The sequence below is a fragment of the Taudactylus pleione genome, unplaced genomic scaffold (genome assembly GCF_031769625.1).
Source record: "Taudactylus pleione unplaced genomic scaffold, aTauple2 ptg000690l, whole genome shotgun sequence".
Classification (NCBI taxonomy): Eukaryota; Metazoa; Chordata; class Amphibia; order Anura; family Myobatrachidae; genus Taudactylus; species Taudactylus pleione.
Window position 1 is genome coordinate 3727158 of NW_028285092.1, and position 26280 is coordinate 3753437.

A 26280-nucleotide genomic window follows, 5' to 3' on the forward strand; every position below is an offset into this window, starting at 1 on the left:
AAAGAAGTAGATGAAACTAAAGTAGGGAGAAGTACAAGAGGTTAGAGGGCCCTGCTCATAAGAGCTTACATTCTAAAAGACATATGAACTGTCCTATGAACTACAGTGTACTACAAAGACCAAGAGCAAGTACCAATGGAATTATTTTTGTCTACATTGTTGTTATCTGTGATCTGTAAAATATATAGCCTGCTTGCTGATCCCAACATACAGCCATTCTCCTTGGATGACCACAGACTTTCTGGACTGATGACTGTATGCTGGGACCAGTGCACACTCGTATGTATTGGGCTGTATCTTATGTGTCTTTGCACTAATTGTGCTAGATCAAAGCATGTACCTTTCTTTTTGAATGTAATAATAATTTTTGTGCTTTGGAACCACAATTATTGTCTGGACAGTGATTTTTTCACTCTAGCAATTTAGGGGTATTCATAGACCAGAGTGTCAGCTTTTGATAAAAGCCAAATTGGGTCCTGGGGGTGTGGATGTGAGGAGAGGGAGGGCTCCATACACAGGCCACTCCAGGTTTTGGGTCTTTCAGCCTGACAGCAGGCTCCTAAGGACTTGCACCTGGAAATGGCTGATTTAAACTGTGTTTAGATGTGGCTGAGTCTCTCACACCTGGGGAAGTAGGCATGCAGGCTAGCATGTCCAGAGACACTGTATGATAACCCTGTAAGTACTGTGCACATGCTGTTATTGATGGTGAGGGCAGTAGGCCCTACCATTCTGGTAGTGAGGGTACCTACTGTTTAGTTAGTGTCCAGATGGGCTAGGATTTTGGTTTATGTTTTGTTATATTTATCCAGCACAATAAAGACTGGCTTCGACCAGCTTACACGAGAACCCCCGGACTGGTGTACTGTTTTCCTGGATGCTGTGTGTCTAGAGAGGGAGTCCATCTACCCCAGGAGAGGGAAACCTATCCTGACCTTAACAGAATTGGTGGTGAATGCGGGCAACCACACACTGAAGTTGCAGCAACGAAAAAAAAATATTTTTAAAGGGACACATAATTGTGGAATCCATGAACGTGGCATCAGCAGATGCTCAGAGAAGCCAGGTTCTGCTTTAAGCCTACCCCTATAGACAACATGGAGGACATTGTTAAGGCCTTGCTCTAAGCTATGGCAGCTCAGCAGGAAACAAACAAAATTCAGCAAGAAGCTACCAGGGCTCAGCAGGAAGCTATCAATGTGCAAATATTGGCCTTGTAGACCACCAAGAGGCAAAAACAAGTTGCCATAGAGGAAACCCATCAGGCCTTACGAGAGGTGGTACAACAGCTGGTAGTCCAGTCTGGAGATGCTTCCCCTGTTCTAACTAACACTCACACCATACAGGCCAGTCACTTTCTACAAAAGATGACCCCGAATGATGATGTGGAAGCGTATCTTATGGCCTTTGAAAGAACCGCTGAAACAGAGAAGTGGCCTAAAGAGCAGTGGGCAAGTCTTGTGTCACCCTTGCCTGGAGAACCACAAAAAGCCTACTATGATCTGTGACTAGCTGATGCAAAAGACTATGATAAGTTAAAACTGTTGATCCTAACTCACTTGGGAGTCATCACATTTGTTCGTGCCCAATGAGTCCATCACTGGGAGTTCCAAATGGAAAACCCTCCACGCTCTCAGAAGCATGACCTCGTCCATCTATCCACAAAATGGCTACAGCCCAAGACGCTGACAGGACCATGGATCGTGGAAAGAGTCATGATGGACCAGTATCTGCGATCGCTACCTGCAACTCTGTGCAAGTGGGTGAGCCATGCAGACCCTAAGTCCACAGACCAGTTAGTTGAACTGGTAGAGAGGTACGTGGCAGCTGAGGAGCTGTTGATTCTGCCCCACCGAGCCCCGTTGGTGCATCGGCGAACTCCCATCGACACTGGTAAGACTGTTCCAGGGGAGAAGAGTGCTGGGCAATGGAATGTACTTAAGACTGTGGGTGTGGAACCTGGAGATAGGCCAGTCAGGCCAGGAAGGTTCCTACTCCATTCAATACTAGATATTAATGTGATTCAATGTTTCCAATGTGGTGGTTTCGGCCATATTATGGCTAATTGTTCACTTACCTCTGAATATGCAATGTGATACTGCTCGTGTTAACCGCAGGGTGTCTTTCTTTGCACAATCAGCCTGTACTGCTGACCAGCAGGCTGAGACAGATAAGCACATGTGTATATTCACTGTAGAAGGCAACCGAGTAAAGGCTCTGTTAGATTCTGGTAGCCTGGTTACACTTATGAAAGCTGAACTGGTGAACCCCTTGAAGCAAAAGGGGAAAACTGTTGGTGTGACCTGCATACATGGGGATACTCGCTATTATGTTACTGCGGAAGTGAACATAGAAACACCCTGTGGTTCTGCAATAGTCTCTGTGGGTTTGGTACATGGCTTAATGTATAATGCAATATTGGGTAGAAACTTTGCTCACTTCTGGAAGTTGTGGGAAAGATGATTTTTTACAGAGGTAAATCACCCTGATCAATTTGAGATGGTTACTGATGTAGTAGCAGAGGAAGTTTCTTCAGGGTCGGAGATGTTCCCTTTTTCTAGTATGATTGGCGAACTAGAGGATGCGGAGCGTGATGGTGGCTCGCCAAGTGATGTGCCTCCCACTGAGGTGGGGAGTGTTATTGAGCCAGTTGATCATATGCCTGATTTAGAGGTCAGAAGAGAGGTACTCTGGTAAAAGCCAGGGAGAATGTCAAAGTGATCGATGGTAAACCCATAGACCCTGATAGTCCTTTGTCATATCCTCACATGGCAGTATTTCGGGATGTTTTGTATTAGGTGACCAAGAATGGGGAAGATATTGTGGAACAATTAATAGTTCCCTAAGCATACAGAAGAACAGTGTTAGATCTGGCTCATGGTCATATAACTGCAGGTCACCTAGGGGTAGAGAAAACTACTGAGCAAATTTTGCAGAGGTGTTTCTGGCCCGGGGTCCATAAAGAGGTATCTGACTATTGTGCTTCCTGCCCTGAATGTCAGCATCAAGCTCCAAGACCACATTTTAAAAGTCCACTAGTCCCGTTACCAATTATTGAGGTGCCATTTGAAAGAATAGCTATGGATTTGGTTGGACCCTTAATGAAGTCTGCCCGGGGCCATCAATATATTATTGTGATAATGGATTACGCTACCAGGTACCCGGAAACGATACCATTGCACAATACATCAACCAAGACCATTGCTAGAGAGTTAGTCCATGTCTTTAGCAGGTTAGGAATACCTAAGGAAATACTGACTGATCAAGGTACCCTGTTTATGTCAAAATTCATGAAAGAGTTATGCCACCGGTTCAAAATCGAACAGTTAAGAACTTCGGTCTATCACCCCCAAACCGATTTGTTAGTGGAGAGGTTTAACAAGACGTTAAAACATATGCTAAGAAAAGTAGTCGACAAAAATGGTAGAGATTGAGATTACTTGTTGCCTTATTTGCTGTTGGCCATAAGAGAGGTTCCTCAATCTTCCACTGGGTTTTCACCTTTCGATTTGTTATATGGGAGACACCCAAGGGGGTTACTAGACATTGCCAAAGAGATGTGGGAGGGGCAGTCCAGTCCGTATAAAACCGTTATTGAGCATGTTTCCCAAATGCAAGAAAGAATTGCTGCTGTGGTGCCGATAGTGAGAGAGCACTTGGAACAGGCCCAACAGGCACATCAGAGGGTATACAACCGCAATGCTCGGTTACGCGTCTTTGCTCCTGGGGACAGAGTGTTGGTTCCCACAGTAGAAAGTAAACTTTTGGCTAAGTGGCGAGGACCATTTGAAATTTTAGAAAAAATGGGGGAGGTTAATTATAAAGTTTACCAGCCAGGGAAAAGAAATCTTATAAATCTTATAAATCTTATAAAACCCTGGAAGGCTAGAGCAGCTCTGTCAGCCATCCGAGCCCCTCCAGTAAACCCAGGGCCCTTGGTTCCCGAAGTGACAGTAGCAAAAACCCTGTCAGCAGTTCAACAGTAGGAAGTTAAGGAATTTCTTATCAGAAATAGGGTGTTGTTTTCTGACATACCAGGAAAAACCATGGTCATTAAACATGACATAATCACTGACCCAGGGGTTAAGGTTAACCTAAAGCCCTATAGGTTACCAGAAGCCCAAAGGGAGTCAGTATCTAAAGAAATTAAAAAATGTTTAGAACTGTGTGTAATTGAAGAGTCGTATAGTGAGTGGTCAAGCCCCATTGTGCTTATTCCAAAGCATTTCTGCAATGACTTCTGGAAATTGAACAGCATGTCAAAGTTTGATGCCTACTCAATGATTAGGGTGGATGAACTCATTGAAAGGCTAAGAACAGCCAGATATTTAACCACTCTTGACTTAACCAAAGGGTAGTGGTAAGTGCCATTAACTGAGAATGCCAAAGAAAAGACAGCTTTTTCTGCACCAGAAGGGTTGTTTCAATACAAGATGTCTCCCTTTGGGTACATGGGGCACCTGCTACCTTTCAAAGAATGATGGATAGGATTCTAAGGCCCCATAGACAGTATGCTGCTGCTGATCTAGATGATGTCATCATTCATAGTCCTGATTGGCAGCCTCACTTGCCCAGAGTACAAGCAGTGTTGGACTGCATCTATAAGGCAGGTCTGACAGCCAACCCATAAAAATGTTGTCTAGAGATGGAAGAGGTGAAATATCTTGGATACACCATTGGCAGAGGTTTGATAAAGCCACAGCTTTATTAAATTGAGGCAATACAAAACTGGCCAAGACCCCTGAATAAGAAGCAGGTGAGTGCCTTCTTAGGGATTACTGGGTTTTATAGGAGGTTTATACCCAATTTTGCCACCATTGCTGTCCCACTGGCTGACCTTACCAAAGGCAAACAGAAAATCATGGTGGAGTGAAGTCCTGAAGCAGAGAAGGCTTTTCAGGCATTAAAAACAGCATTGTGTACCCAACCAGTTCTGATGACTCCTGATTTTGACAGGGAGTTTGCTGTGCAAACTGATGCGTCAGAAGTAGATATAGGAGCGGACCTGTCCCAAAGCAAGGATGGTGAGGAACACCCTATTTTTTACTTAAGTAGGAAACTAAATGTACATGAGAGAAACTACGCTACAGTCGAGAAGGAAGCGTTGGTCATAAAATGGGCATTAAAAACTCTCAGGTACTATTTGGTGGGAAGGAAATTCAGGCTGATCACTGACCATGCCCCTTTGAAGTGGATGTCAGAGAACATAGAAAGCAATGGGAGAATAATGAGGTGTTTCTTGGAATTGCAAAACTTTAAGTTTTCAGTAGAACACATGCCAGGAAGCCAGCTGGCCAATGCAGACGCTTTGCCACGCGTGTGTATTGTTTCGGGGGTTGAAGTTCTGCCCCACAGGTCGAAACAAAGGGGGGGTTATGTGATAGAAGCACTGATAAAGTGGTCAATGGCAGATACGTTTGTCCTAGATTTTTGGCATATGTGTTCTGAAAACCCTCAGGAGAAGTCTGTTTTGCTAACAGACCAGAGTGCCGGCTTTTGATAAAAGCTGGATTGGGTCCGTGGGTGTGGATGTGAGGAGAGTGAGGGCTCCATCCACAGGCCACTCCAGGTGTTGGGTCTTTCAGCCTGACAGCAGGCTCCTAAGGACTTGCACCTGGAAATGGCTGATTTAAACTGTGTTTAGATGTGGCTGAGTCTCTCACACCTGGGGAAGTAGGCATGCAGGCTAGCATGTCCAGAGACAGTGTATAATAACCCTGTAAGTACTGTGCACATGCTATTATTGATGGTGAGGGCAGTAGGCCCTACCGTTCTGGTAGTGAGGGTACCTACTGTTTAGTTAATGCCCAGAAGGGCTAGGATTTTGGTTTATGTTTTGCTATATTTATCTGGCACAATAAAGACTGGCTCCAACCAGCTTACACACGAACCCCCGGACTGGTGTTCTGTTTTCCCGGCTGCTGTGTGTGTACTGAGGGAGTCCGTCTACCCCAAGAGAGGGACCCCTATCCCAACCTTATCACAGTATTATAGTGTATAAATAATATACTTATAATTGTAATTATAGTGACAATAATATAAATACAATTTAAATAAAATTATATAGTGCTACGAATAAGTGACACTGCAACCTAGTGAATGAATATCAGTAATAAATAAGTGAATTGTGTTTAAAATGAAAATTCAATTGTGAATGCTGCAATGTGTGAATAATAAGAAAGAAAAGATATATATTCAGAAATGGTCACGATAGACCATAAATAATATAAAACGTGATATTATTGCTATCATTTCAAAACCCACATACAATCAGTTCAATAAAAATTGGTTCATGTTATATATATCCTTAAATCAGTGCTAGTTATTAAGATGTATCTGACCATACAATGACATTGATATTTCAAATTCTATTAAGTTATGTCCATCATATAGCTTAATACTATTTTAGATCCTTTATATAAATAATCTTAAGTGTAGATGACATTAATACCCTATACAGTATATCAGTCTCAGATACTGACACCCAAAAAGAGAGAGGTAATGTAATTATGCAAGATCAGTTTTTAAGATTCCTGTAGGTAATATAGTCATATAGGGGACTTAACATACACAAAAAATATTGATGGTAACAGTGACATCAGTTGGTTAGATATGTCATAGGAATTCAAGATTCAAAAAACAAATAAGCAGTTATTATTCTCCTCATTCAAGCCCTCATAATCCTATTTGTAGGACATCAGTTGGTTAGGTATACCATGGGCATTCCAGATTCATAAAAAATATAAGTAGCTATTGTTCTCTATCAGGCCCTTTGGGGATATGCAATCCATAAGGAAGATCATCCTTGTTTCTGCCTTCAATAGTTCCTTATCTACATCCCCACCTCGTACTCCCATCTATATATGATGCATTCCAAATGCTTTTAGTCCCACAGAACAGCCATCATGATGGTGTAAAACATGACTGGCTACAGATGTCAAGGTCTTAAATCTTGCTACATCTTTCCTAGCATTCTGTATACTGTTTATATGCTCCAGTATTCTCACATTCATGGGTCTGATCATCTTACCAACGTATATCTTTCCACATGGTCATTCCAGTTGATATATCATGCCCATTGTGGTACAGCTAATAAAGCTGGTAATGGACCACTTCTTGCCAATCTTGTCATAAAAATGTTCTCTCGGGACCATGAACTTACACGCTTTGCATCGTCCACATCTGTATGATCCTTTTTACAAAATTCTCGTTTTTTTCCCTGTCCCAAGGTGACTGTTAACTAAAGTATCCCTCAAATTCCTGGCTTTCCTTCAGCTAATTTGTACCCTCTTAGGAAGGATACTACTCAAATCTATATCTGTATGGAGAATATTCCAGTGTTTCAGCAAGATACTGTTGATATGTTGCCAATCCTGATTAAAAGTGCCTACAAATCTAATAGGTTCATCTGTTTGATGTTGTTGTTTCTTTTTGGGAATTAAAAGTGAATCTCTGGAGTAGGTCTTAACACTTTGTACCGCTGATCTTATCATGTTTTTACTGTATCCTCTCTTCGTCAGTCGTTCACAAAATTGTAATTCGACAATCATCCTCAATTTTTACAGTCAACTCCAAAAAGTGAATTAGCTGTTTACTCACTTCTCCTGTGAGTTTCGAATTAAGATAATTAGAATTCAGTATGGATATAAATTCCTCCAGGGTTTCTTTATTCCCTTCCAGGGTTATAAGGACATCGTCTATGTATCTGATGATATAATAAGATGTGTGTTGTATATTTCTTGTGACTCTCACAGAACACAAATTCCCGCTCCCACCAACCCATATAAAGGTTGGCGTAGGTGGAGGTACAAGCTATTCCCATCGCTGTGCCCCTCACCTGCAGGTAGAATTGTTCTTCACAGATGAAATCATTTTTAGTAAGAATTAATTCTAGAAGTAAAAATAGGAATTCATTAAATTCTCTCTGTATTTCCATATTCAAAAAGTATTTCACCACCACAATCCCCTTCTCGTGGCTAATGCTGGTGTATAAACTCTCAACATCATATGTTGCTAGCCAGGTATCTTTACTAACCACTAGATCCTGCAATTTGGTGAGTACATCCATTGTGTCCCTGGTATAGGAAGGGAGAGATATTACATGATGCCTTAGATATTGATCCACAAAGATGCTAGCTTTTTCAGACAAACTCCCAACACCAGAGACAATTGGTCTCCTGGGTGGGGTTGCCTCATCTTTGTGTACTTTTGGTAGTAAGTTCAATGTTGCTACTTTGGGCATTTCCACTAAAAGGAAGTTGTAGTCTTGCTTCTTTATAATACCATGCTTGTATGCTTTAGAGATCATTTTGTTATATATTAACACAAAGTTGTTAGTGGGGTTAAATAATAAAGGTTTATAACACTTCCAATCACTTAGTTGTTTCCGGAGTTCTTCAACATACATAAACCTCGACCATAGGACAATATTGCCCCCCAAGTCTGATGGCTTGATTATAACATCATGCCAGGTTTTAATCTGTTGTAAAGCCACTATTTCACGTTTTGTTAAATTGTCAGAGTTAAGATTTTTCTTGCCTCCTTGATGAAACAAATTATCTAGGTCCTCTGAGACCATATCATAAAATAACTTCACTGGTAGTTAGATCTTAAAGTCCGGAAAGAAAGAAGATTTTTTCTTTATTTTTAAAGGGTCATATGGTAATTGAGTAGAAGGATCTTGATCTTCCCGAAAATTCTAACTCTCTCAGTATATCCAGGGCCTGTTGGTCCACATCATCAAGAGATATTGTAGTACTATCTGTATTGTTTCCTTGTAAATCATCACGTATCTGTTCTTGATTAAGAAATAATTTTTTCAATAGTAGTTTGCGTGTGAATAATTGTAGATCTTTCTCATATTCAAATCTCTTTAATTGATACTGAGGTGAGAAGGAGAGTCCTTTGCTTAATAGAGAGGTTTGATCTTCAGTAAAGTTCTTATCTGTTAAATTAATAATTCTCATAGTATCATCCACTATCTCTTGTTCCTTCTCTGCTTCCTTGGTTCCTCTCTCCACTCCCTTATATCCCTTTTTCTTCTTACCACTTTTTCCCCTCCTGATCTTAAATCTTCCATTCTGGTATGATCTCTGACCGCTTTGAGAGTTTGTTCTAAAAAAAAATTTCCACTGCGATTTATTGCATTGGTGTGAATCTATTCATTCTCTGATGAGTCTTTATCTGATGTGGAATAATTTTGGGTATTGTAATGTCTGGTATGTTGAGGATAGGTTCGCCATCTATAAACATTATTTTGTGCAAAGTCATTCTTATCTCTCTGCAGTTTCTTACATTTTCTCTCTATAATTCCCTGTTCAAAATTTTCAAATTCTGTTTTATATTTAATGTACATCTGTTGAAACTTTTTCCACTGATTCAAACCTCTTAAGTTTGTCACCTAAGGAGGCAAGTTCCCTTGTGTATTGATTTAACAGAATTTCGTCATGTTTGACTAGGACTTTGATCAGATCTTTTGAGCACTGAGTCAGAATATTTTCCCATTCTTTCTTGAGATCCCCATTAGCTAGTTCAAATGTGGGAAAAACCTTTGGCCTAAGGCACTTGGTGTTATATTGTTTGTAATATAATTATCGAACATGAACCTGTTCCACCAAGTCTTACTTTGTTTTAACAAAGTTTATTTTAAAAGAAAAAGGTTATCCGACCAGTCTCTATTAGATGAACCAGATCCTTCCATCTCTACACCGAAAACTGAGTTTAAATTATTTAATCTTTCACGCCTATCATCTAGGTCTTTGGTTAGGCTGAATGATGTCATATTAATCAAGTTGTACACCATGGTTATATTGTAATATCTCTTCAATACTAGTGATATAATCACAATACCAATTGTATCTGTGCTAGTGGATTAGAAATCTGACACCATATCAGTCCATTGATAAATACAAATCAAGGGAAAAGGGAATATGGAGAAACCACTCCACTGGATAATTGCAATTTAATACCTCAATTCTATATGTTCAAAACAGATGACATACTGCTATGTATTGATGGATGGGGGTGCTGGCCAGGACAATAAGCATATACAAATACAGGTATCTAGGAGAGGAAAAAGAATGTCCTGCACTGGCGCACAGCAATTTCAATATGTATTAGTACATTTAAAATATAACATTTATTATTCAAATCGGTAAAAACCTTGTCAAGTGAAATATTAAAACACTGAATATATTCAAAAATAAAGAAAATAATTAGATAATAAAAACAAACACTGCCCACTGTTTAATGCTGTTGTGTAAAGAGTTTGTTTATTACTTTATGTGTAACTCACCTTCATTTATTATTTTGTATATGTGACCCTCTTCTCAGAAGATCAAATGTCACTATATCACTATAGTTTAGGGTTTAATCGCAATAAAGTGAGTAAATATATAGGTAAGTATTTTTCATGAATATCTTCAGGACATCACTTTTCCATCTAAAAACCGTATTACTATAGATTAACCTGAGAGGGTTACATATTTAATAAATATAATGATGTGAAAGTAATGGATCATCATTATACTGGTGGACATTGGAAACACTTGGTATTTTCTACTTAATCAGTTTAATGTGAAGGTAGTGGATTGTCCACATAGACACAAGAAACAGTATTTTCCAATTAATCAAGTTATTATTAGCTGCAATATTCTGCTAGTACACAACACATGCTTTGACAGCACTCCTAGTTTACATATAAAGTTGCTGCTCCATGAAGCAAACTGAAACAATTGTTGCAGTAATGAACGTCAGATTTAGTGAGAGCTAAATAGCTGACAGGGGAATGTTACGTATCTCTGTAACACACGTAGCTCTAACAGTTATCTTTATATCAACACTATTGTCAGTAGTGTAGCTTTTGAAGCATGAACATCTATAAGTTGTAATGGCTAATATTTCCTTCAGGACTCTTAATAGATAGTACTCAATAGCTTTTAATCCTGCCTGTATAAAACACTACAGACAGCATTCAATGAACGGTTAGTGTGATTCAGTGGTTAGTGCTTAAACATCATCAGTACTCCCGTTTTAATGGCATTTTACGTATACATTTCTCATCAGCCTGGAGCTCCTGTTAAAGTGAATATCATAGCCTCTCTCACACCACAATAATTAACGTCCCGTAGTGGGATCAGAACACCTATCCCCTGTGTAATAAAGCCCCTATATACAGGTGCTGAACTGCGGGGCAGAGTGTACCTTCCAAGTGTCCTATATATAGAATCAAAGCCCCAATCCCTCGTGTAATCCGATATCTATACACGGGTAAGAAAACATGCACACAGTGTACCTACAAAGAACTGTGTCGGGAGCGGCTGAGCGCTAGAGAGACCCAAATTCTCTATTGTGGATGATTGGATATAAATAGATTGCGCAAAGCGCTCACCTTGTGTGCTCTATATATTAAGTATCATGCATGTAATGCTAACGAACTAAAGAAAATCTGTATGTGGTATTGACGGAGGAAAAAAGACAATACTTTTAACACTAAATACGTGTTTATTATATTAAACAAAAACAAAGAACACGATATTCCTGATTACTAAAAGTAGAAAAACAAATAACAATAATAAAATTCTAAATAAAAATATTGGAATGTAGGGATAACCAAAACTTAACCCCAAAATACTAAAACTAAAAAGCTGATGAACCTTGATGGGTGCACCCCACCGGCTAACACCCCTGGTTAACTGGGAAGTGAGTCAGCTCTTTGAGAGAGCAGACTCTCTGTAGTGTACCTACGTTACCCTACGTACCAGATGTGTGCAGCAATGTCTGCATATGAAGAGGGTGAAACAGAATCCCAGCCCTAGGGAGATGACACTCTATGAGTGAGGGTGGCTGACCTACACCTGCTGCGGATGACTATCCAAGGACTTACCTTTATCTTCTACTGCACTACATGGACATCTCTCCAAAATCAACGGATTGCATCCCTGCACTGAGATTCACATTGGATTGGATTGAAACTCTGCCCTCTCCACCAGAACCCAGACTGGCATTACCTCTGCAGTGGACAACCCAGAGCAAGGTACTGTGGAATATAAATTATCTTTGGCTCCAGCTCCCCCCTAAGACATCATTCAGAGGTGTCTGCTTAGCAAATAACTCTGATTTCTTGCATTAATAATCTAAAATACAGTATCCCCAGTCTCTGAAATCTGGAAGTCTGGTCATTTTAAAACACAGGATCCCATTTTTTTTCTCCCATGGAGACATGTTATCTTTACCCTTGCACAGAATATCTACTTCAAAAGGAGTCTCACACTGGGATTTTCACACCTATACAATAGGAATGGCTTCTAACACCTTTCCACAAGCCTGCTTTGCCCTGGAATACTTTGTGTAACTAAATCATCAACTGAAAAGACAAGTTAGCTTATTAGATACTCCTTATTCAAAATATACCTTTTGTACAAGAGAGAAGCAACTGGACATAGCAATGGCCAAATTAAATTAGTATGCTCATGAATCCCATTATAACTTCTGGATCATACACAGAGTTGAGAAAACAGAAAAAAACTACTTGATCTTCACTCATCATCAAATGCAATTCATGCTCTCTCATCGATGACCCAATGTATTTTTACACCTCCAGCTTTATGCTTTCACTCCGCCCACCACGAGCAGCAGTTCCTATTGATCCAGCACAGGCTTCCATTCTTAAATCTCTTGGCATATTCAAAAAAACTCAACGGGGCAGTCGTGGGAAGCGAGGACGAAAATCTCTTATCCGCTGTAACCACGTAAGTTCCTTGCCTTCAGGTTCACCAGTTTCATATAGAAGACAAATAGAAGTGGTACCTATCAAACGGCCCGGTGCTTGGAAGAACAGATCATTAAACTCCCGCTCTGTGACTGATATCCCCAGAGCTCCCACACTCAATATAAAGAAAACTACAGGCACTCCGGTATGCCCAATCAGGTCTGTCCTTTGTAATGCCAGATCTATAAGAAACAAGACTGCCACAATTGCTGACCTTATTGAATCTGCAGATCTTGCCTGTATTACAGAGACTTGGCTAGATGAAAATGCAGCACCTATCTTGGAAGCTGCAGTTCCAACAAATTATTCTGTCATTCACAACCCAAGACTTAACCGCAGGGGAGGGGGGGTGGCCATCTGCTTTAGAAAAGCACTTAAACTTAGGGTGCACCCAATGGAAATGACTCACTCATTTGAGTGCATTGCTGCTCGGAGTTCTACAGAATTAGGATTCAGAGTACTTCTTATTTACCGCCACCCTGGAGATGGAAAGATATTTCTACAAGAATTTGCAGATATTGTTGCTGGACTAGTTCTGGAGCATCAAAGATGGCTGATCCTTGGGGATTTCAATGCATGGGTTGATGATGAGCTCTCACACCTTGGCCAAGATCTCCTGTGCACAATGAATGCTCTGGGCCTCACACAAGTCATTCCTTCGGCTACTCATATAAGTGGTCACACTCTTGATCTTGTCTTCCAGATTGGATTAGATGTCTCTGACCTAAATATAAACCCAGTCATGTGGTCAGACCACTCAATGTCTCTGACCTAAATATAAACCCAGTCATGTGGTCAGACCACTCAATTCACTTTTCAGTTGCAACCCCTCAAAATAGAACTTTACCCATGGAGTTGACAAGGTATCGTCCAAGGAGGGGCATGACTCCCCAGGCTTTTGCAGCAAACCTGGATCTTTCTGCAGTAATGGGGGCCTGTGAAGATCCTTGTTCCCTTGTCCATTACTATAACAGGGATGTGACAGCTGCAATGGATATTATTGCCCCTGTGCATATACGACCCCTCATGCCACACCGTCAAGCCCCTTGGTTTGACAATAGTGTTAGTGAACTCAAGAAAAGGGGGCGTAGACTTGCAAGATGATGGAGGAAGACGAACCCGGTAGAGCAAAAGTTAACACTAATCAAACATATAAGAGAATATCAATCAACAATCACCCGTAAGAAAACAGAGTTCCTTTCAAATGAGATCAAGGCAGCAAACAATAGGCCGGCTCAGCTTTTCCATACAGTGGAGATGCTTTGCAAACCAGCATGCCTGCAGCATGCTGAAACCCTCTCCCAGTCAAGATGCAATGAGTTTGCAAAATTCTTTGCAGATAAAGTATCCTCCATCCAGGCTGGAATCCCCACAGTGCCATTAAAGGAGTGCCAAACTACCAAGCCTGCCAAGGTAAGCCACCTGTCTCCCTGGAACAGCTTTGACATAATGGATGTAAAAGAAATTGCTAAAATTATCAGAATGTTGCGACCCACCACCTGTGATCTGGACCCTGCCTCAACCAAGCTTCTCATAGGGTGTATAGACATTATTGGCCCTGTAATTGCAAAAATAGTTCAATGCTCTTTGCAAACAGCCATATTGCCAGAACTACTAAAGGAAGCAATTGTTAGACCACTTCTTAAAAAACCTAATTTAGACCCCCGACTGCATGACCAACTATGGACCAGTATCAAACCTTCCTTTTCTAGGAAAGGTCATTGAGAAAGTGGTGGCAATGCAACTGGAAACCCCCCTGTCTACCCATGATATTTATGATCCATTCCAGTCAGGATTCAGGAGAAGACATAGCACTGAAACAGCCCTGGTATGTGTGCTTAATGATCTTCTGATGGCAAGAGACAGAGGTGATTGTTCAATCTTAATCCTTCTGGATCTCTCAGCAGCATTTGATACTGTGGACCATGGGATTCTAATTGAGCGCCTGAAAAATTTCTGTGGACTGGATGGCACAGTCCTTAGATGGTTCAAATCATTTCTCACTGGCAGGTCACAGAGAGTTTCTTCTGGAGTAAACTCTTCATCATCAGTGTCACTTCCATGTGGTGTCCCAAAGGGTTCTATACTATCTCCCATGCTTTTTGCAGTATACATGCTACAATTGGGTGAAATAATCAGACGTCATGGCCTGGTCTACCACTGCTATGCAGATGATACACAACTGTACCTGTACTTTGCTCCAGGTACAAAGGACCCAATAACAACCCTAACTGGCTGCCTAGCTGAGCTTCAGGAGTGGATGAGTGCCAGTTGGCTGCGACTGAACCCTGATAAAACAGAGGTTCTTATGATAGGTCACAGGACAGGGCTACAGCATAGCCAACCAACAGGACTTACGCTTGGGGGTTCAGAATTACAAAACACTAAACATGTGCGGAATCTTGGTGTTGTCCTGGATAGTGGCTTGACACTTAAACATCAGGTATCAGCCACAATCAAATCCTCATTCTTTCATCTGAGGAAAATAGCCAGAATCAAGCACTTAATTTCCTCAGAAGATCTGCCTAAAGTCATACATGCATTTATATCATCACGCCTAGACGACTGCAACGCCCTCTACCTCGGTCTCCCAGCAAAAGAATTACACCGCTTGCAGATGATACAAAATGCAGCTGCCAGGCTATTAACCAACCAGCCCCATTCCAGCCACATAACACCCATTCTCTACTCCCTTCACTGGCTGCCTGTCAGATGGTGAATTGCTTTCAAGATTGGATTAATAATTTACAAAGCCCTTCATGACCATGACCCAGGGTACCTGAAGCAGCTTCTGATTCCTTACTGTCCAACTCGATTACTGCGATCCGTTGACAAAGGACTATTAACAGTACCTAGAATCTCACGGAATTCGTCTGGGGGTCGAGCTTTCAGTTTTGTGGCTCCAACCTTTTGGAACTCACTTCCCCGCACAGTTCGAGAGGCCTCCACTCTAGAATCCTTCAAAAATAGACTCAAGACTCACCTATTCACCCAAGCATTTCACTAATGTCCCTTGTTTAAGCTTATTTTGTATTTTGTGCTGTAAATGTAAAGCACTTTGAGTCCTTTAGGAGAAAAGCGCTATATAAATAAAGTTATTATTATTTTTATTGACACGGGGGCTGGATGGGGATATCCTGCCATAGGGGAAGGACTACCTATGTGCCCTGATTATGGTATTGATGTTCATCAAGTCCCAATGGTGTACAGTCCAGGGGTGGTGAAGGTCTCTGCAAAACAGACCCTATTCCGTATGCCCACGGGCGTACGTCACCCCATCTTGTGCGGTGCACCAATGTTAAAAGTCTATGGAGGGATGAAAGTCTGCAGACACGATGTCCCATGCTGTGAATTACCCAGTGCTTTGGACAGGTGACAGGATCTCTGCTCTGGACCACACTGAGCACCCCTCCACGTTGACACCGGAGAGGGAGATGGTTCAGGGGCATGATATCTGGATCCGAGTGCCGAGCTTGGACCCACGTGATGTTAAATATTGATAAATAAAAGTGAATATGTTTACAGTGTAAAATTAATTTACATATAATAGTAATTAAAGTAACAATAATATAAAGGACATTTTAAGATAAATAGAATTATATTAAATTGAAATTATATAATGTTACACATGAATGACACTGCAACCTAGTGAATGAATATCTGTAATAAACTTAAATTATGTGAATTGTGTTTAAACTAAAAATTCATTTGTGCATGCTATAATGTGTGAATTATGATAAATAAGTGTAATTTTACACTATAAACATATTCACTTTTATTTATCAATATTTAACATTGCACTAAGACACATAAGAGCACTCAGTTATTTATAGGGTCATATGTTGGAGTTTTATTAACATCACCTTTCTTCTCTTTTTTATATGTTAAAATTCATAATATTCAATCACTTATTGGAATTTCTTATATATTATAATAAGTGATAGGTTTTACTATTTTCAATAAACCCATACGTGACTTTATATACCTAATTAATTTCTATGTTTATGATCCATATACCAACATTTTTCACTCTAATATACATAATTTCCATTAAGGTATACTTAATAGAAGATGTTTCTATACTAAGATTAGAGTTTTTCACAGCTGGATGAATTTCTATTGGTTGGCTATAACATGTGATTAAGAATGATGTAATGATTGGACATTGAAAGTCCATTTAAACTGACTAGGTCATACACTCTGCTTAGCCCTGAAAAAACTTTTTAATGAAACGTACGTCGGCGTGGTATAACAGGCTGACCACTGATGCTGTCTCTTAGTGAATATGTGAAGTGAAGTAATGTTTATGTGAATATTAGTAACGTGAATAGTGGAGGAACAGATCTACTCGAGATGCTGCGTCTGCACGCTCGAGGGACACTCTCTGCCCTGCAACTTAGCACCCATGTATAGATATCAGATTACACGAGGGATAGGGGCTCTGACTCTATATATAGGACACTTGGGAGGTACACTCTGCCACGCAGTTCAGCACCTGTATTTAGGGGCTGGATTACACAGGAGATAGGTGTTCTGATGGGAAATGTATATGTAAAATGCAATTAAACAGGAGTACTTATGTTTAAGCACTAACAACTGAATCACACTAACTGTTAACTGATTACTGTCTGTAGTGTTTTATACAAACAGGATTAAAAGCAATTGAGTACTGTCTATTAAGAGTCCTGAAGGAAGTATTATCCATTACAACCTATAGATGTTCATGCTACAAAAGCTCTACTACTGACAATAGTGTTGATATAAAGATAACTGTTAGAGCTACGTGTGTTACAGAGATACGTAACATTCCCCTGTCAGCTATTTAGCTCTCACTAAATCTGACGTTCATTACTGCAACAATTGTTTCAGTTTGCTTCATGGAGCAGCAACTTTATATGTAAACTAGGAGTGCTGTCAAAGCATGTTTCTTGTGTCTATTAGCATAAGGACAATCCAGTACCTTCACATTAAACTGATTAAGTAGAAAATACCAAATGTATCCAATGTCCACTAGTATAATAATGATCCATTACTTTCACATCATTATATTTATTATATATGTAACCCTCTCAGGTTAATCTATAGTAATACGTTTTTTAGATGGAAAAGTGATGTCCTGAAGATATTTATGAAAAATACTTACCTATATATTTACTCACTTTATTGCGATTAAACCCTAAACTATAGTGATATATAATCACATATACAAAATAATAACAGAAGGTGAGTTACACCTAAAGTAATAAACAAACTCTTTACATAACAGCATTAAACAGTGTCAGTATGTGTTTTTATTATCTAATTTTTGTCAGTGTTTTAATATTTCACTTGACAAGGTTTTTAACGCTTTGAATAATAAAAGTTATAGTTATATCCCCTCTCCCCTAGATTGTAAGCTCCTAGGAGCAGGGTCCTCCTCCCCACTGTCTCACAGCCTTCTACTCTAGCACTTCTATGACAGCCTTCACCTTCCCATCTGTATTGTGTATGGATAATTGTGTTGCTAATTGTTACTTGTGCTCTGTTTAAAAGTTGGTTACTGTATTGTAATGTAATGTTCTGTGTACCCTCTCCTGTATGTACGGCGCTGTGGACCTCTTGTAGCGCTCTATAAATAAAATGTAATAATAATATTTTAAATGTACTAATACATATTGAACTTGCTTTGCGCCAGTGCAGGACATTCTTTTTCCTCTCTAAAGCTGGGCATACACTATACAATTTTCTGTCAGGTAATGAATGGGAGCAAATGACAGTCGATCATATGGTTTTAAGCACTGAAAACAGGACAAATATAATTTTTCAAATTGGTTCAATTTGTGTGTTTTAACCATTTTGTCTGAACAAGCATTTTTGGCTATTTTCCAATATTTGTGAGCAAATGGACAATTGTCATTTGCTCCTATACATTACCAGGTCTTCATTCCATCCAGCCAGATTGGACAGATATCTGACAGAAAATTGTATAGTGGATGCCCAGCTTAAAATACCTGTATTTGTATATGCTTATTGTCCTGGGCAGCACCCGCATCCATCAATACATAGCAGTATGTAATCTGTTTTGAACATATAGAATTGGGGTATTAAATTGCAATTATCTAGTGCAGTGGTTTCTCCATTTTCCCTTTTACCTTGATTTTGTAGTATAGATACAGTATGCAATTATCACAATATTACATTAAGATATAAACAATTGTTACATAGTCTAGTCGCATATAGTACATACAGCAAACCCCGCAATCCAACACAAAAGGAATCTAAAAGCTCACAATAGCTATTCATATAAAGCACCCTAGACCTAAATGGTTATTCAGACCTCTAGGAGCAATAGTATCCATGCGTATGATCCACTGACTTTCACATTGGAGAATCAATTTAGATATATTACCTCCTCTAAGAAGAGGAGATACATGATCAATCATATGATACTTTAATGTCGCCAGGCTATGTGCTGCTTGGCAAAAATGCCAGGCTACATGTTGATCGCTAGTATCAGATATAAGTGCCAATCTAATAGAGGAGTGGTGGACAGCCATCCGCTCCCTAAAAGACCTTTCTGTCTTACCAATATAAGAAAACCCGCACGGGCATACAATTTGATAACTCACAAAATTAGTTTTACATGTCAGATGATGTCGAATGCTAAATCTTTTCCCAGATGATGGATGATTAAATGAATCATCTGGGATGTGGAAGCTACAGGTAGTGCAGGCACACCTAAAACAACCATTTTTAGGAGCTAGAAAATGAGTTGGCAGGACACGACCTAAACCACTAACATCTGCTTTGACCAGAAAATCTCTCAGGTTTTTTCCCCGTTTATAACAGGACATCAGCCTAGTATCAGATAATCTAAGATGGTCATCCGCCTGTAAAATGGGCCAAAGATTTTTAGACTGTTGGTTAATAATATCACTATTATGATTAAATTTATTAACCAATAGAAAATATGTTTTCTTTTGATCTTTTTGTTTTTTATAGAGTAAGGTGGATCTATCTAGTGCAAGTACTTTATTTTAAGTCATTTCTAAATGTACGGGATCATAACCACGTTCCAAAATTTTTTTTATTAAGACATCCATTTGTTTAGCAGCTCCCTCAAGATCACTATTTATGCATTTAACTCTCAGTAACTGGGAATAGGGCAAACCCATTTTTAACAGTTTCGGATGAAGATCTATAGACAGCAGAGTATTACTATCTGTTTCCTTTGTATACATCTTGGTATTAACCCTGTCACCCTGTCTAGTGATCTTCACATCAAGATAATTGATCTCTTCTTCACTGATACTGTACATGAATTTTACTGGACCTGGTTGCTCATTATAATTCTCTATTAAAAAGACAAGAACTTCCTTTGGGCCCTTCCAAAATAACAGAAGATCGTCTATATATCGTGTGTAAAAAAGCACATTTCTAGTAACATTTTCATCAGAAAAGAAAATTTTTTGTTCAATATCAAACATGAATATATTAGTTAGAGAAGGGCCTATGATAGAGCCCATAGCACAGCCATTTTTTTGCAGGTAAAGTTTGCTATCAAAAATAATTTTTTTTTGTAAGTATCATTTGCAAAAGATCCAAACTTAGTCCCAACTCTGGGCCTGTATATAACGGATGTCCATCCAAAAAATGTTTGCCGCTGCAAGGCCCTGGTCATGTGGTATAATGGTATATAAACTGCAAATGTCTATTGTACATAGAAAACAGGTTTCAGGTAGAGGCGGAAGATCCAATAATTTTCTTAGCAAAGTTGTTGTAGCCAACAAGAATCTGGGGTGGTCCTGAATGCATGGTTGAAATAGGGAATCCAAGTAGACCGCCAGTGACTGAGACAATGACCCCCTGGCTGAGATAATTGGTCGACCAGGGAGGTTGTCCAGATTTTTATGAATTTTCGGAAGCGAATATATAAGAGCGGCATTATAGGATGTTCTGGAGTAAGAGCATTCTTAATTTTAGCCGATATGTAACCAGAGTCAGCTGCATTTTCTAAAAGATCATGTAACTATTGTCTAGATATTAATGCAATTGTATATGTATACTACTGCTACTGAATGGCTTAGGGATTCCATATTGTTTATTGTTGCTATGATACTGTACATTGGTGATGGGTTGAGTCACATGATTACTAGGGCTGTCATACACATGTAACAGGCTCTGTTGATGTCAGTATCCTGCACCTCTGACCGGGTGTTACATGATTGCGCCCAGGTGTCAGAGGTTTCACTAGTGGTGATGTCTATTTAAATGGTAAGTTTGTTCTATTTGATTACTCATGACGATAGTGTTGATTAAATAGACACTGAAACATTGCAAACACATTTCGATACTGTGTATTTATTTTGGTTTTCCCGAGTGCTGCAACTGGAAGGGATCTATATATATATATATATATATATATATATATATCTATATATATTATATAATATATATATATATATATATTATATATATATATATTGTCATTGGTTCGGCACTCACTGCTCCTCTTTGAGATAAAGTACCTGGGTGCTCGCACATATAGTAATATAGAGATCTGGAAGTGTGCTGTCCCTGTTTTAATTCAGTTCAACATTTCAAGGCCCTTACGGCCCCATCGTCATGTATATGTTTCCTGATGACGGGGTCGCAAGGGCCTTGAAACGTTGAACTGAATTCAGAGTTATTTATATTTAAAATCCTGGAGTGGCGCTCGGTGTCGGTGTTCTGCCTCAAACAGGGACAGCACACTTCCAGATCTCTCTCTCTCTCTCTCTCTCTCTCTCTCTCTCTCTCTCTCTCTCTCTCTCTCTCTCTCTCTCTCTATATATATATATATATATATATGATGTGCACAGGCATGTAAAGAAAGGCATATATATAAATATATATATATATATATATATATATATATATATATGAGATGCTTAATGTATATTGATATGCGTACTGATAGGTAACATTGTTGGATGTTTTTGGGTATGCGGAATATATGCTGGTTTGTTATCAACATGTATACATACAAATTAGCTCACAAACCTCATTGAGTTCAATCAACAGAATTACCTTGGCTAACATTGCCACTCTGGAAAACAAATGGTTAAATACAATCAATCAATTAACCAATGACCGAAGGACTATTTAAGTTGGGAAATAAATGGATGAGAGCATTACATCTAAAGGCAAAAGAGAAGAGAAGATTATCTCTACCATATGAACTGAACCTAGGCCATACCTTTCTGACTGTGCCCAAACTCGTCTGATCTTGGAAGCGATACAGTAACAGGCCTGATCAGTACTTGGATGGGAGACCACCTGGGAATACCAGGTGCCGTAGGTGAATCCATATTGGAGGATTGGGACAACACATGGGACACATCTAGCATGAACTATAGTTATACATGTACCATCGCTATATGGATTGGAGATATTTTTGACATTTACTCCATGTGTGTTGTGTGGAATATGGATTTGTTGCATTCATTTTGCCGTTCAAAGCTCAGTCCACTTTACTATATTTGAGATTTGTACTCATTTGGTTTATGTATAATCCAGCCATATTTGCATTTACATACGATTATATTTATATAACTGGCTGCAGTTACCATCGGAGACCCATCTAACGTTACTGCGCAGCACGCAATTATTATTATGATACATATTTCACCCGAGCAGCAGTATATAGCAGTAAGAGTGGCATCCAGTATGAAGCGCTACACAGTAAAGACAGTGCTGGCTGCACATGAGCAGTATCCTGGCAGTAACATCATAAGGTCAAAAGTTAGACCTTCCGGTGACCCTGTGTCCTAGTGTATAGATAAATGCAGGAGACAGAGCAGTAGCGTACTTCTCTTGAATGCTACCCTCCTCCTGCCCATATGTGTCAACTCAACTCCTGCCCATACAGTATGTGTCTCTGCCAACCCCATGACAATGTGTGATTCTGACTTCTCTTGTCCAGGTGTGTTCTTGGTCCCCTTCCGCACATATTTGTCTCTGCTCCTTGCCCATGTGTGATTCTCAATTCCTCTGACCATGTGTGACTATGCCCACTCTTTTTCCATGTGTTATTCTGCACCCTCCCTTACCCATGTGAGTAGGCACCCCCTTTCCCATGTGTGGATTTGCTCCCATCACCCATGTGTGCCTCACTTCTTTATTCTTTGATCAAAGTGATTTTTATATTTGAAAACATTTCAAAATATTTAGTACGTTTTTTCTTTAATATTAAGTTGAGTACACATTGTGCCAACGTATATACAAACTTACTGACTGGCTGCTTGATGTGTGTTTCCTGGCATCACAACTGGACGGGCATCTGGATGTGCCCACCCAGTTGAGCTGTCAGCCACTGGCAGTTTCTGGTCAACCAGATGCACCAATAGAACTGCAGATATATCGGCCATCTGCTGCTCGTTTGAATGGCCAATATATCACCCAGTGTGTACCCAGCTTTAGTCTCCAAAAGACAAAAAATTGTTGGCAAAATGTTTTATAAATTGTCTAGTTACAGATCTGGTTGTGTGTATATGCATTTATCAGTGAATACACAGTGGCACTCTGAGATTTTTCAGAAAAGCAAATTGTATTTGAATCATTGTAAAAAAGCAGCCAACATATCGGGGTTCAAACGCCCCTTTGTCAAAGTGAGATACAAAGGGGATTTTGGGCCCCGAAACATCGGCTGATTTTTTCACAAAGATATGAATACAATTTGCCTTTCTGAGAAATCTCAGACTGCTGCTGTCTATTTACTGATTAATACCACTACAATGCGGATGGCACCTGAGTGAATATATAGATATCCCCAGCTATATCCTTGCAGCTGGCGTGGCAAATCGCACCATGCATAGCGAGATGCTTGTCCTCGAGCAGATACATGCACTATGATCACACCTGCGCCACCATAGGAATGCATGGTGCGATCGCAGTGCACACCATAGCGTACCGTAGCGTGTGCAGGTACAGGGAATCACACAGCGTGATGCATGCGCACATTTGTGGCACGATCACCAACAATGTAACTGGGCGCATCTATATTATCATCTGTGAGGAGTGCCGGGCTGTACATTATCCTCATATTTTTATATATATAATCATAATTATGTTAATGACTGCAGATTTGATACTAAGGGGTAAATTTACTAAAATTTGAGTTTGACCGAGCTTGTTTTTTTTTTTTTTTTTTAAACTCGCTTCGCATCCCTGAAATTCAGGTGAGTTTACTGGTTTTAAATGTCACATATACTTGCACCTCACAAAATGTAGCGGCCGCTCATTGGCTGGTACCCACACGTAATCAGCCAATGAGCGGCCGCTACATCTAAAGTGGCCTCTGATTGGCTAGCGGCCCGTGGGAAATAGTGATAGTGATCATCTGTCATTTTGCGAGGTGCAATTATGTACAACATATACTTCCACCTGTCGGCCTTGGATCAGGTCACTCGTTTTGTTATTTTGCCAAGTCCATTGATGCTACAGAGAGCAACGCAAGGACAGAGGTGAGTATGGGATCTTTTTTACAGGAACACCTGTATGGGAGAAGGGGATGTAAACATCTGGCAGCAGGTAAGTATGTGTGAGTGAGGTAAGTGAATATAATAAAGTTGTACTTTAGACGGTGTGTGTGTACTGTGTTTTTTTAACTATTTATTTTACAGTGGGGGTACAGGTGCCAAAAGGCAGGCATGCTGGCACCTGTAGTTCAACTATAAAATACAATAGTTTTGAACTATTTCCCCCATTATTACCACTGTACCCACCACTCCAGGGTTGCAGGGAAGAGTCCCGGGCTTCAGCCTAAGCCTGGGGTTTCGGGAAAGGGGGGACCTCTTCTTGGGGGGGTCCCCACCTCCTCTGACATCCCCGGCTTGGGATGACCAGCTTGGGGTGTTAAGGCTTTGGCCCTGGAGATCCGATGATAAGGTCTCCAGGCTGTGGCATTACACCCCGGTCGGTTTGGGTCCAGTGGTGGTTTTAAATATAGGGGGACCCCTACACATTTTTTTGCCCCTATATTTAAACCAGGACTGGCCCTGCATCCAAGTGCTGGTTCCTAAATTACGGGGGAACCTTACATGTTTTGTTCCCTGAAATTTTAGGAACCAGAACTGGCTAAGCAGTCTCGGGCTGATTATGCTTTTGAGGGGGACCCTATGTCATTTTTTTTTTAAATAAACACTATAGATTAGGTACACAGGCAGAAACATACAAAAATCACACTGATCTGTGTATGTTTCTGCCAAACTCGCAGCTCAGCAGGTGGAGTGTTTGAAACTTCGATTCTTGGAAAATTCCTGAGTTGCATCTTTTACATGAAAAGTACTTCTGAGTTTGGCTGATGGTGAGTTGATTCGAGTTTGCGATCTCACTCGAGTTTTACAAGTGAAAAGAGAGAAATCTCTCAAAAACTCACCTGTTTATCTTAGTAAATTTGCGAGATGAAAAACATGCCTAAACTCACCTGAGATTGCAATCTTGACTAAACTAAAATTTTAGTAAATTTACCCCTAAGTTTTAAAGGGCAATCACAATTGGAACTCTATGAATTAAATTATGGCTGGATACTGTAAAAAGTTCAATACCGTTCCACATAACAGTTTGGTACACAAGATGAGAGTAATAGATCAAGAGGTGAAAGTATGTATTTGGGTAAAAATTTTAGTGAAATATAAAGATGTGTCCTCATACACCTAGCCTTAATACCCCATGTGGCACAAAACTCCTAGCATGAGTGCGACTTGCCTTGCATCAAGCATCCTTTGCCCAAAAATGCATCATATTCGCAATTAGAAAGGACTGATTCATTTGATATGTGACACATGTACAGTATATCTGTGTGTGTCTGAATCTGTATACAATGTACAATGAATCTTGATGTGAAAAAGCAACCGTCGCTGTATCTTTGCACTTTGTACACATCTGTACAACCAAAGGGTAGTTATAAATAGGGGTGAGCGGGTTCGGATTTCTGAAATCCGAACCCCCCCGAGCCCCCCCGATCCGAGGCAGATCCGAGTCAGGCTCGACTTTTCCCGCCTGACTCGGATCTGAAATCGAGGCAAAACATCATCATCCCGCCTTCCGAGTCTCGCGGGTTTTGAAACCTATATAAGGTACCCGCGTCGGCGCCATTTTCTCACTCGGCTGTGGACAGTGAAGAGGGAGGGTGGGAGTTAGGGCTGGCTGGGCTGTGTAGTGTAGTGTAGTGTAGTGCAGAGTAGTGTTGTGCTGTGCTGTGCTGCGCTGTGCTGCTGTTGTCCACTACTTCAAAGTCCATAGGGGCTGGCTGTGTTGTGCTGTGCTGCTGTTGTTAATAGGGGCTGTGTCCACTACTTCAAAGTCCATAGGGGCTGGCTGGACTGTGTTGTGCAGTCAGTTCTCCATAGGAGCTGTGTCCACTCCAAAGTCCTGTGCAGTGTCCCAGTCCTAAAGGGGTGCTGTAGTGTTGTCCAGGGGGTGCTCTGTCCATCAGGGGTGCTCCCCCCAAGTGCTAAAAAAATAATATTTTTTGTGTTTGTGAATTGTGT

At 40.2% G+C, this 26280-nt stretch overlaps 1 protein-coding gene across 1 annotated transcript in view; it reads right to left on the minus strand.

Annotated features, from left to right (window-relative positions):
- ANKRD44 (ankyrin repeat domain 44) overlaps positions 1 to 26280 on the minus strand; it is a 1197127-nt gene that overhangs the window by 449789 nt on the left and 721058 nt on the right. The window contains exons 15-16 of the mRNA XM_088456231.1: positions 25579 to 25585; positions 22738 to 22803 (exon numbers count right to left, since the gene is read on the minus strand). Coding sequence (XP_088312357.1) covers positions 22738 to 22803; positions 25579 to 25585 — 73 coding nt within the window. The remainder of the gene's footprint in view (positions 1 to 22737; positions 22804 to 25578; positions 25586 to 26280) is intronic.